Below are 13,984 nucleotides of genomic sequence, written 5' to 3' on the forward strand. Positions count from 1 at the left end.
TCCCCCCTGCCTCTTGACAGGTTCAAAGGGACTGTCAAAATAATGATTATCCATGGCAACCATTATTTTGAAGCATTGAGCTTAATTATTTTTTTTAAAAAGTGACCCCAAAGTGAAATGCATTACCTCTATGGCTTTATAAGCACATCCCACCTCCTTCTGTTAACTATTCCAGTCCTGGCTGATTTCTTGAGTCTCACTCACTGAGTGTGCTTTCTTTCACCTGTTAAGTATCTACTCCCATAATCCCTACTGAACACAGAATGCACTTAATGTCAGCTCCTTATTCACCCCAAGTCTGTAACATACTAAAATCTGTATTTTATTTGAGTGGCATTAGTTCCAATTCAACTAGGTATTGAGCTCCCAAAGGGCAAGGATCATCATGTCTTACATTTCTTCTGTGGCCTCCAGCCTCACCCTAGCACTTGGTTCAGCTCTGGACATCACGAAGTTCTTCATTAATCTACCAAACTCATCAATTACAACCTCGTTGCAAAGCTTTTGCTAATTCTCTACAACAGGTTAGTTCAATTCCATAAACCTAGCCCTTAATACTGAAGCCAAATCACATTAACACTTTGCAAATATTTAGTATATTATAAATGTTAAGTCCTAATGTTCCCCCTTTTATTTATTAATTCGGCTGTTTAGATATGGTGGGTAATTTCTAAAATGTCTTTGTAAACTTCTCGTAAGTGAGAGCAATATAAACCAAATTCTTGCTCTGACATTCCAGAGTCAACTGAGTACCTATATGCAAAATAACTTTACAGAAATGACAATAGCTGACAATAATATTTCATCTTGACTTAAGACATAAGCCCCTGGCCCCTAACACTCAAGCCCACACCAAGTAAACTAACACTACCGTGAAGAGTGCTATGCAGAAAGCTCTATAAACATAGATGTGTGAGGCACAGAAAGTCTTTATTGCCACAGGAAGCAAGTGCACTCGTCCCACCTCACCAACAGCTTTAAGAGTCACAGAAACAGACTTCACATAATAAAGTACAGCACACTCTTGGGGAGAAATGGTCCCTTGGACTATATTGGTTGTAATACTGAGGTAACCAATTGACCTTGTTCAGTGAAAATACCTCTAACACAATGAAAAAAATCAACTAGTTATAACATCCAATTCATATATACACTTCAAATAAAAATATATATTATTTGTTTCAATGTATAGCAAGTTTAATACATTAGTGTTTACAAAATAAAAACTGTATTCTACTGAAATTTTTCTTGTGCTTCCCCCTTATCGCTAAGCATGAAGGACCAGAAAAGTATGATACTTAAGGAAACTTATTTATGGATTTAAAGATGCAGTTTGTGGGATCATGAAAGACAGATAAATATTAGTTGGAAGATTACCACATCTTTAAAAATTGTTGCTTATTAAAATGTACAAACTTGAACCATAAGACACAATAAAAAAAAACCCCACAAAATTTCTCAAAATAGATTAGAATACAGGAAACGTTTCATGAAACTACTGAGATACTAACCAGTTCTATGGCTAATATTAAAAACTGAACAATCTATGTAAATCATACTCATACTATTTCTACACACAGTGAACAATACAACCACAATAATCAACCTCAAGCTAGCAACAAAGTTGCAAGGTCCATAAAAAGCTTCTTCAGTGGGCAAAACACTATGGTACAATCAAAACATTTAGGAAGGGAAAAAAGCTTTTTAATAGTATAAAAATTGTTTACTGGTGTTTCTACTGTAAAGCTATTCTACAAATCAAAATGAAAAAGCAACTATATATGTGACAGTGATCAGAGACTACAGTGCAGACATTTCATCTAACATTTGGCTGATGAATTTTAGTATAACAGATTATAACTTAATATTTTTTTACACAGTTATAACCTAGAACAGAACTGAAAACAAAAAAAACACATATTCCAAGTCAATATGCTCTTCTCGGCAATGTCTGGGTTTAGATGAATCTGGAGGAAGTAGGTAAAGCTGTCAAACATCTCCTCTTAAACCAAGAGAAAAAACTGTAAATTGGTAGAAGTAGTATTTGTTTGTTTTTTTTTTTTACTACGGATTCCAATGTGAAATTCTGGTAAGTATGGAAGTATGTTATTAACATTTAAGCACACCGTCATATATATATGCATACAGCCCATTAATTAAATAGGGAGAATTAAAACATATTTTCAAGTTAAAATGAATTTTAAGAAAAAACTGCATTCACAATCTGAAAATTTTACAAAAATGAAATTGTAAAATAAATAATGAATGTAGATGTCAACTAAAAATCCCTAGAAATATGCCTGCAAATGTGTATGCAATGATCGTCCTGCACTTGTGATGTTCTGGGTGGGGAGACATTCCCTAGGGAGAGCCATCTAGTTTCTCTGACTGTAAGTAGAGAAGAATTTCTGGATATAAAACAGTACTTACTCAATTATATATTATAGCCTTTGTTAACAGACACCATGCTTATCACATTTAGGGTTGACTTTCTTTGTCTCAACCTACGTAACACATTCTGAAATAACAATGTTAAGTCAAAGCTTTTACACATCAGTCCACCTGTTTCAAGTTCTCTGTCCAAGTAACAGCTTCCTATTTTTGTTACACCTTCAGTAGCTATCGTATAATGTAACCTGGGTCAACTTAGGTAAGAGAGATTTTCTACTATATTGCTCATCTTTTTGACTTTACTTCAGTATTTATTAACTATGAGCCTGATTAAGCCAGTAAAAATGACATTTGACTATTAAAAATGACACATTTCATGTTAAACAAAATCAGTTTCATCAGACATTAAATCTACAATATTTTCCTTGGCTTAAATTGACTATTTGCTTTCCATTTTCCCAAAGTCATTGCAACCTTGCCAATAACTACATCACTTAAACTTTCTTTTTTGTGACTGCTGAGATTCTAAACTCTGACATACAATAATATTTATGCTAAGCACACTTAAAGTAGACAATGAAATTTCAAGTAAAATAAACTGTATCCACACCAATTAGACCAAACAGGTCTCAACATCTAGACTTTACTTCTATAAATTACACAAATACATTGTACATTCTTAAATAATGAATGCTTACAATATTAATTTGTAAGCCTTTCCACATAAAACGACTTACACAGGAATGTGAGTGGATCAATATTTTTGTTACAGATTGCAACATTCTCTCAATTTTCTCTTCTGTGGCTGTAGTTTTCTCTTCCTGGTTTCCGCAGACTACAGGATCAGTCCTTATGCTTTGGCTATGAAATCTGTTTGTGCTGAATGAGGCAACATTGGTTATTAAGGCTTATTTCTATGATGGAGCATTAAATTTGATGCCATTTCCAGAGAACAGTGGGAGAATCACAGCTATCTTGAATCTTCAGGCTCTGTTTTGATGACTTTCTTTTCTAGAGTAAAAGCTGAGTGAGGGTAGTCTTTTAAAATTCCAAGGCTCTCTGCATAAAAATGAAAACAAAAAATGTGTTGATACTTTAAATCAGTGGATCATAAAAAAACAAACTCAAATAAATTTAACAAAACAAACCCCCAGACTCCAAAACAAACAATATCAACTATTCATGATTCTGCAATTCATACAAAAATTTTATGTTTATAGAGTTGTGGTTAAGATCTTGGATTCTGGATTTATGTTCCATTTCTGCCAATTACTAGCTGTACACATCTCTGGACAAGTTAAGCATCTTCCTGTCTTCATCTATAAAATGGGGATAGTACCCACATAGTGTCATATGAGAGTTAAATCATGAAATGCATGTAAAGCACACAGCATACAGAACCTATTCACTTTTATTTAATGCTTGGTCCAAAGTAATAAATAAAATACATAAAACTGGTCATTCATATACAGCAAAGTTACTGGCTAAAATATTTACTACCAATGAAGACATGAGACAAGAAAAGCATCTTCCATGTTTACATGGAATTATTTTTAAAAGTTTCTCCAGCCATGAAAAAACCTTAAGGTGGGAGAAATAGAGAAAAAAGAATGAAGATTCTACTTTCATAAGAAGTCATTCCTTGGAGTTACGTGTATGGTTATTTCAACCTCCAACAAACAATACAGAATGGCAATAAAATGTAGTATTTACATAAAGTACTAATACTGGGGGATACATATACATGCATATGTGTGTGTGAACACACACTTTTAAAAGGATTTTAGAAAGGTAACCAATATTAATAGCTTATCTGAAATTAGGCATTTCAGTTTATGAATTTACCCTCTCTATACAGAAGTGGATTTTAAATTTAGTATAAAAAGAGGAATAAAAATAGTAGCTACCATTTATTGCATTCGTATCAGCCAGGCAATTCATATACACTATCTTGTACAATCCTTGTAACTATTCTATGAGGAAGAAATTATTTCTATTTTACAGATGAAATAACTGACTTCGGGTGACTCCTAAAACTCAAAGACTGAACAATCCTGAATTCTTTCAACTGGTGTTGGTCTCTAACACTTTAATTTTGTCTAACTCACTTTACTTAGATAAAAACATGAGAACACCAGACAATAGTAAGGAACAGCTTGTCCTTCTATGGAGTTGAGTTTACTTCTGAAATACAAGTATCATCCCCAAAATGCATCTGCATGAAAAATCTAGATTTTGGTATATAAGGTTTTCTTAGCCTGACAGCAAACATATAATCCATCAATTTCATATTATGAAAGGCTGGAAAAGGGAATTACATACCTTAAAGCAGCTGTTTATTATCTGGTTTAGATTCCGTATAGAAGTCATCATTCATGTTAGCTAATCAAAATAATCTCAACTTCAAGAGTTTTTTCCCTGTCAATTCTTTGGAAACTATGTTCTCAAAAAGACTGGCTATTAATGTGGCTATCTATTATTTCCAAGGGGAGAAAACTGACTATAACATTATTAGCAATGACCTTTTTTGAGGAGGGGAACAATGGGAAGTAGGAGATTAGAGTTTAAAGATGTTTTATTCAAGTATTACTCCCTTTAATCATATCGCACATTCTCACCTGACGAGTGGGACTTCGCCTCACTGGAGTAATGTCTACTCAGCTCCCCATCCACCACAAAATGATGGGGTTGTCTGTTCTGTAAATTAGGCATTCGGAGATTTAAAGGCCTTTCTCCTAATGAAAAGGAAAAAAGCAATATGAATAATATTAAAAACACATCAGTTTTTCTTAAAAATAAGTTTCCACAATTGTCTGAACACTCACTAGGAAATGAATAACAAAGTCAACAGATACTGAGGAATTTAAATAATAGTTGGAGAAATATTTAAAATAACAATTTAAGAGGAAAATGACAATTCATGCTAGTCTCAAGATTTACAATTCTGCCAGAATATTCTTAAGAGCTAATCCTAAGCTAAACAAAAGACTGAGATTTCCAGTATGCACTCCAATCTTGGCAGAAAATGCATCACCTCTGCAGGGCATTTTCTTACTAGTGCAACCATTTACCAAGGCAGGTCATTAACCACATAGTAGAAAACACTAGACAGACAGAGATGGCTTCAAGCCAGTTGTCTATTATTAAAAACAACAACAATTAACAACAAAACCTGTGGCAAATTCATGAAAAAAAAAATGTAATTAGCACAGATGTGGCAAAAAATGCTTCATACACCAAAGCATATTCTCTATCATAAATCTAAATGCATCACACTTAGCAAATTACTGCTATAGTCTGGACTATCCCGGTGTCACAAATAGTCATCAAATCTTTCATTAATGCCTTGGCTTCTTAACTCTAGTCTTAACTGTCAAGGATGACTGGAGAAGTTAAACAAGACTTCTACTAAAAAGTTTCTATAATACTTAAAAAAGGAAAAAAATTCTCTGCCAGTACTCTGATCTGCTGACATGTAATGTTTTACATGTAATGCTGGTTAAGACTGTATTCTTACTTAGAAAGAAATTTTTTTTTGACTACAGTAACCACTCTCTAAAAAAAGAAGACCCTCAAAATGGTTTTTCTTCAAAAACTATCACTATTTGAAACTAGAGGATATATTTCTATACTTATATACTATACATCTCCCTCCACTCAAGTGTAAGCTGCAGTGTAGCAGGGACTTTATCTTATTCACTGTTGCATCTCAGTACCTAGAAGTGTGCCTGACACACAGGAGATACTAAAAAAATACTTGCTGAATGAGTGAATGACAATGACTTGGAATTTTCTTCATGTATGAATACAAAAAAAAAAAAGAAGAAGAAAAAGAAAAAAAGAAACAATTTTTTAAATGGTAAAACAAACAAAAAACTAAGGAATCAAAGCTTTCTATACCTAAGATTTTAAGAGAACAATTCCCAAAGTATACAACCACACAAAATATTCTCAGAGGGACTGCAGGCCAATGGTAAGCCTAAAGACAAAATGTCTACAAGTCTCTCCACTCTTATCCTGTCTCTTCAAATCTCTGTACCCTGGCATAGTACTTTAGAAGCAGTTACCACATTCTCTTAGGAACTAAACATTACATATTTTAGACAAATCTGGTTATACAGTCTAAAAAAGACAAAGTTTTAATCTTTTAAACAATGATAAACATCTCCCATGGAATCTATTTCTACGGGAAAAATGATCTGTACTGTTTATATCTCCCATTCCCATCCACCCTCTACAAAAGGCAATCACACGTGCCAGCTATCGTTTAAGGATAGTAAGGAAAAAAAGAAAAGAAAAAAAAACTTCACAAATTAAATTTGCAGGAAGAATTCTTTCCTTTTTAGAAAAAGGGACAATTTAAAAATTAATTTTGATTAGACAACCTGTAAAATCATCTCCACAAAATATCAGGTTTTTAAAATTAGCAGTTTGTTTCTCTTTGAAGTGCACAGAGTAGCCAGATCTGAAGGTGTGGGTCACTCTAAACATGTACCTTGTCCATCAGAGTTATCAGAAGTCAAGCCATTAGGGCTGTGCTCTTCTGAGCTTTGCCTGTAAAGTCCTGCAGACAGTCTTCTTTCAGTATGCTGCAGTCTGTCGTAGCCAGCTTGGGTGCAAAGGAACTCCATCTGCTTTGCCATCACCTTTTCAGGCTGCTAGTAAGTAAAGCAAAAATAAAATAACTAAAACATTCTAGATTTTTTAATGGTTTAAAGATGCCAATTTCAGACTCCAGAAAATATATTTAGTATTCATTAAAATTAGTTCACACTTCATGTGGTATACACGTTCCCTAAATACGCACTGACGTCTGTATCATCATGTTACAACACAGAATGTTGGATTTCATACAAAAGGAAAACAGCTTTCTGCTCAATCCTATAAAGAGACTTCCATTTTAGCTCAAAAGCAAAATAACCTTAGCTTTGTTTTCCAAAGTACTGAGATCTTTTAAAGATTTTTTAAAAAGGAACCTCAGAGCAACAGCAACATCTGCTATAAGCTGCTTCTAACACACAGGGTGAAGTCCTGGCATTTTTATTTTAGGATCTGGCACGACACAAACTCTGATATGATGACAGTGTGTTTGGGGGAGAAAAGGTGTAAAACGCTGTCTAGAAGAACAAGACAAACACACCTCCCACCAAAATTAAACAATGCGAATTATGCAGGAAAACATCAGTGCCAACGAGGATCTTTCATCTTCATCATGGACTGAAACTGCAGTATTTCCCAACCAACCATAAAAAGACACGTTTCAAAGTACTATTAGTTGTCTGACATATAAATTTATGTAGTAAGTCCTGTTCTATGCACTGCTCTAAATTACCTACTGTAACATTCAAAGCAGTGTATTTGTGATATTTTGCCCAGGAGGTAATAGTAAAAATGCTATACAAAAGAGGAGTATAAGGAATCTGCTAACTAACATTGGTTACAAACAATCCTAATTCACAGCAGCAAAAATCAATAGGTGAAATATATTAATTTATAGAATAGGATAAAGTTTATACTGTTTTTCTGAATGCAAATAAACCAGACCAAAAGGAATGATAACTTCAATTCATTTAAATTTCTTACTAAGTAATTGATAAAATTTCAATAAGATTTCTGAGGGGGAAATGTAGTTTTTCATCCTCTTAACACAAAAACACAAAACTTGGCAGTACCAAATCCGACTAAAAGCAGTCACTAGGGAGATCAACAGGAATAAAACAGTTCTTTCTAAAAGGTGTGGATGCAGAAATGACTTTTTTAAATGTTAATTTCTGTGTACATAATTAAATAACTTAGTAGCAAAAGCACCTGAAGCTGTATATTAATTTAATAATTTTTCATTATACATGAATTGAAACGGTTCAACAACAGCGACAATGCTGACTATTAATATTTTGTTGAGAACTAGAACTATCTCATCTCAGAGTTGTATTACACACAGCCATAGTCAACATGGCCATTTTCCTGTTATCCAGTTGCTTCTTCTGAGTTTTCTTAAGCAGAGAATCTGTCTTACTTCCTTCCAAAACTACAAAGAATAAATAAGTAGCACGCAATCAGATTCTGCTCATAAACCAAATCAAACCAAGTTGATACTGCTGTCTTGTTGATGCAGCTGTGGATCAGATGACTTTTTAAAACGACCAGAAATAAATTCAGTCTTCGGATGCTCAAAACTGAAGCTACTCGAAGCAGCCATTGACTTTTTAACCTGCACACAGTGTTATGAAATATTAACTAGTGGTTTACGTTACCTGTGAACTAATAGCAGCGAGTTCCTCACTCTTGGCTTTAGCCTGCTGGAAGAGTGTTTGCACGGAGTCCTGAAAGTCTGCAAACCCATCCTGTGGGTCAAAGGATATGCCCTTTTTACTTAGTTTGTAAATAAAATAACCATATTATCAAAAACTCAGAAAATAAAGCAAAGAAATCCAACTTAATCCTATGACTTGAATGATCATGATTTAAGATTTTAATGTATAATATTTCATTTCCATCTTTTATGGTACAATTACTTTATTTCTATAGCTGTAACCTCAGTAAAAACATAAATGAAAAAAATTAAAAAGTTGATACATCCGCAGTTTGACACTGGAACATAGGCTTTATGATCACTGATAACAATGATTATTTAACATTTCATCTAGTGTTTTGACTACTTAATCACTACCTTCATATTGGACATTTAGATTACTTTCTTTATTTTTTGTTTTGTGAAAAACATTACAAAAATATTTTTATGGAAATAGCATTTCCCCATAGTTTAGATTATCTAATACAATAGATTCCCAGAAGCAGAATTAGTGCAAAAGGATGAACATTTTTATGTCCTTCACATACTTTTTCCTCAAGGGCCTTTACTGGCTTATCGTATCAAAAGCAATATATGACAGTTTTCCATGCCAGAGCTAGGTGGTGTTTTCTTAATTTTTGTCAATATATATTTTGTTTTGATAATCAATTTTTAACATTTTATACACTGTAGTTGTATATACTTATATTTTACTTTGTGGTTTCTTCTATTGTTACACAATTCAGAAAGGCATTCTGCTTTAGAGATTTGAGAACTACTCAAATCTACCTTCTAGTTTTCTAGAGCTTTATTTTATTGTTTTTCTGTTTTTTAATTTAACTCTCTAACCCACCTGGAATTTATTTTGTTATATGTAATGTGAACATCCAAAGCAAATTCCTGACCTAAATGTCTGCAGAATTCTTCCATGTTGACTTGTGATTTCTCCTTTACCATTTCACCTGACAGGTGACGGGCTTTGGAATTACAAAGACCTGCACTCCTGTTCTGATTCCACCACTACTTACAGCTACATGACACCGAATGAATAGCTTAACCTTTCCCAACTTTAGTTTTCTCATATGAAAAATAAAGATAAAAGAATTACTAGGGCTCTTGTGAGATAAAGCAAATGAGATATTGCCTTCAGCATATAATAACTGCTGAATGTGTTTATCAGCATATACTAAGTTCTTGTATTAAATAGAGCTTACTGGGGCTCTCTACTCCTGGACAACACTTCAAATTATATTATTTCCATTTTATACTTTATATATATTAGTGCCAATCCATATACTAATTTTATCAAGTTTTTTTTTTTTGCTTGCTTGCTTAGGGCTCCACATGAAATTTATAACTACAAACATTATGATAGCATGGTTTTAATAATTTTACTGAAAACTACTTAAGATCTCCTCACAGATGCTGTCATTAACCTCCAAAACATTTGTCTCCTTATCTGATAAGCTGTATATTTGTAGCAAAGGGTGCATAATGAAAAACCAAAGTTACTGTGTAATAATACAACAGAAAAAGATGTAATAATGACAAAATATTTATCTTATTTGAAATATGAGATAATGGTTCAAAAAATTTTCCCCATCAGGGTCTTTTCAAAAGACTATTTCTCCACTGCAAATCTCATGTTTTCAAATATTTCATCTACCAAAATTCATTTCCTAATAATTCATTTCCTATTTTTTAAATTTCAAATACTTGCAATAAAATAATTAGAGTTAAGAGCAAATAAATTTAACATCTTGAAATAATCTTGTAGCTTCATGGTGGGTTGATATACAATCAGCCTTTTAAAACTGCTAAAAATAGCCACTTTTCTAGGCCCAAGACCAAGGACCCTTGTCTTAGAGAAATGTATAGACTATAATCATTAGCTGAGCTAGAATAAATTTTATACAAGTGTATATACTTTAAATCTAGAGGAAAAGTACTATTCTTGGTCATTCCATTGTTCTCCTAAGAATTTATTTAGATCTAAAAATCCAGCTTTATCTTTAGCAAACCCTAAAGTTCTAAAGTTCAATGAGGAAGCTAGCACACTTGGAAAACAACAACCAGAGTGGCTATCATTTTCCAGGTGCCCACAATGAACCAGTTCCTGACTGTGTCCTATATTTTACAACAATTATCTCATTTAATCCTCACACAAACAACCTTGGGTTTCCCTCATTTTACAGTGACAGACATTGGCTTCAAAGCCTACGTGAAAACCACAAAATCCTAGAGTTGCCACCTTTATGAACTTACTACAGTAAATTGAGGCATTTCTCCTATAGCTCTTGTTTTTCATCAGCTGAACTGGTTTAACTTTATAATTTGCACTGAGTTAAAATCCGAATTCTACTACTTATTTGCTGTGATACTAGACAGATTACTTCATCTCTCAGTGTCTGTTTCCTCATCTGTTAAAATAGGGATAACCTTAGTACCCAGCTAACTTTAGAACCATTTTAAAGAAGAAAAAAGTTTGTGAGAAACACTTAGCACAGTGCTTGGTACACAGAAATTAACCCAATAAAAGTCTGTAACTGATATTAACTAAGTTATCTCCAAAAGCCACTATATTTAATCAGAGTGAAAAAAAAATAGCATGCTATAAGTGATATTACTATAGCTCTATGATACAGGGGGAATAAGATAAATTTTAGGAATATTTACATAGTATTAATATCTTAGAGAATGAGCTAGGCATTTGACACTAAAATCAGCAAGGGAATACTGACCATATTGGTGGGGAACTATTTTAGTGGAAAAAAAAATGGAAATCTAGAAACACTTGTTTATTCATTTAATCTTGTTTGCCTAATAGGTTCTATCCTCTGAACTCAATGCTGGGGATACAATGGCTTCTGCCCTTCTGACAAGCACAGTCTGAAGGGAAATGGACAAAGAGATCCAGAGCACAGGGGAGAACAGTGTGTCAGGGAAGGCCTCCCAGAGGGCATGATGCCTTGGGTGGGACCTGGAAGGAGAGTTCTCTAGGGAAAGAGAGCACCTTTATATATAAAGGCCTGGAGGCAAAAAGAACAGTATATCCTGGGGAAACGGGAAAATATTTAATATGATAACAAAGAGAATATACTGAGAAAGAGAGGGTGGTTTGAGAAATTGGATACCCAGGGCCAAATTCTGTGAGGCCTTGTAAACCATGTTAAGAATTTTAGATTTTATTTTAGATTTTATCTTAAATGCAAAGAGAAGTCATGGAAGGTCTTAGGGAAAAGACTAATCAGATTAGAAAACCTAATCTGAATCTGAATGTGATGTGGGGGGTTGGGGGGGTCAAGGATGGTGGCTAGAGGGCTACAGTGAACACAAGATACTAGCGCCCTAGCCTCAGACAATGGCAGATGTGACAGAGAAATACATGAACTCCTGAGAGACGACTTTGGCAACTGGGAATTCGGTGATAACATTCAGCAGAATCAGAGACTCAGGACCAGGAGGTTGGAGAGAGTGGAAAGTTGATGAATTCAGTTGAGGAGATGTTGAGTCCGATCTGTTGGTGAGACCTCCACTAACTCTGGAACTTGGGGTAAAGTCAGACTGGAAAGTTCCAGCTCATCGACAGGCCTTGAGTGGAGTGAGCCCAGGCCAGAACTACCAGGAGCTCCAGTTATCTCGATACTGTCTTTGAAGGAGCATGCAGGAGAAAGGAGTGATCTAATTTTCTCATGTTAGGAACTAGGTATGTGATCTCATGGAAGAGAGTTAACCTCATTATTTCCAGTGTTCCTAGTTTTCAAATGGAGATTAAATCACTGCTTTACCTGCTCAACAGAAATTCGTGGGGATTAAATGAAGTAATGCAAATGGTAAATCTCGGGAAAAGTACACACTGCTATACAAATCTATGGTGGCATCATTATCAGGATTATTAACCATGAGAATGTTGGAAAGCTGGAAGGGGGAACTTCAAACACTACATGTAAAAGTTCTTAGAAAATGGACACTGCTCCATCATTAACAAAGAGAAATACAAGCATGCAATCAGCAATAAATAACAATAAATAACAAAGACCAGTGGCTCTCTGCAACTGGGTACATTACTCATTCTGATTTTCTCCCAGTCTGACAGTTCATCATGCATCGGAAAACTGCTGGCCTGAGTAGCTATCATTTCATAAAATATAAGGTACCCAAAATATATGACACAGAAATAAAAGTGAGAACATTCCCAAGAAGATGGTCTCTTTCACATTATGTTTGGTGCAGGACTTTTGTTCTAAGTCTCTCAAGATTTTTTTCCCAGGAACCAGCTGTACCATGCTATGAGCAATTTATCTTCTTGTCATATTCTTGGCTGCTGCCATTAATCACAGTGTTCCCTGACTGGAGAGACTCTTGAGTCTGAGCACTGAGAAAATAAAAGATACAGGGTGGGATGCTGTTCATGACCTAATTACTCTCATCTCATTGGTCTCCACCCCCATTTCTCCTCATCCTTTCCACCAAATACTAGCAGTTGCTTTGAAGGCACTGCTTAGCTGTCTTTAAAATGACTTGTTCCAGCAGATGTTCTCAAGCCTCACACGTGCATTTTTTTTTTTCTACTCACACTTTCTATATGAATAGCAGATTGTAATGCTTCTGTTTTTCTGATCCAGAGGGGAAGAATCTGCATCAAATCAGACCTGCTTTCTCTTCAAGAAGCTTAGTGACAACGTAGGTGGAGATTCTGACCCTCTTCCCTCCCGCTTCCTCACGCTCCCACCCCCACCCCAATGGAACTGCCAGCAGATGTTTCCTCTAAATCTTTCTTTTTCAAGCCCCAATTCTCTGACTTCTCTGGTCCCTATTAACAAACTTCATTTCTTTCATCCAGTTATCTCTGATTGCTTTGCACTCCCAGCCCACAAAGGATCAAGAGTGCTGTCACCTCCTATCTCTCTGCCTAGTCCACAGCAATTTCAGCAGACAGATGAGATCCAAACAGTTAACAGTCCATTTAGTCAGCCACCATTGCCAAGGCCGAGACTGGTTGTTTTTCACATCCTTCCTCTCCTCTAAGATATTACTTATGACACTAGCGGCAATGACAGGGTTTGTCATAGGATATGTTCTTAATGAAAAAGAAGAGACATCAACCGAACCTACTTATAACTAATGTTTAAAAAAACTAATGAGGGGAACACAAGAGTGCCAGGGACTTTATCTTCCTAACACATTGTTTTTCATCATTCTGAAAAATTAATATGTCAAATGGTGGTGTTTTATATTTAAATACATTTTGTAATTTATAATGTTACATTTCCTACTAAAAACGTGTAAATGTTGTTAAAC

The 13,984-nt window shown here is 34.7% G+C and overlaps 2 protein-coding genes across 9 annotated transcripts in view; one reads left to right on the plus strand and one right to left on the minus strand.

The window, feature by feature from the left end:
- NEMP2 (nuclear envelope integral membrane protein 2) overlaps window positions 1–13,984 on the plus strand; it is a 299,564-nt gene that overhangs the window by 140,988 nt on the left and 144,592 nt on the right. The window lies entirely within an intron of this gene.
- The window catches only part of NAB1 (NGFI-A binding protein 1), a 38,693-nt gene continuing 25,618 nt past the window's right edge, over window positions 910–13,984 (minus strand). For 4 of the 6 annotated variants that reach the window (XM_032480167.1, XM_032480172.1, XM_032480169.1 and 1 more), the window contains exons 5-8: window positions 8,646–8,735; window positions 6,887–7,049; window positions 5,010–5,126; window positions 910–3,450 (exon numbers count right to left, since the gene is read on the minus strand). In XM_032480167.1, the coding sequence (XP_032336058.1) occupies window positions 3,362–3,450; window positions 5,010–5,126; window positions 6,887–7,049; window positions 8,646–8,735 (459 nt within the window). In that variant the 3' untranslated portion in view covers window positions 910–3,361. The remainder of the gene's footprint in view (window positions 3,451–5,009; window positions 5,127–6,886; window positions 7,050–8,645; window positions 8,736–13,984) is intronic. The other 2 variants (XM_032480168.1, XM_032480170.1) reach the window with 1 other exon arrangement.

The sequence above is a fragment of the Camelus ferus genome, chromosome 5 (genome assembly GCF_009834535.1).
Source record: "Camelus ferus isolate YT-003-E chromosome 5, BCGSAC_Cfer_1.0, whole genome shotgun sequence".
NCBI classification, from domain to species: domain Eukaryota; kingdom Metazoa; phylum Chordata; class Mammalia; order Artiodactyla; family Camelidae; genus Camelus; species Camelus ferus.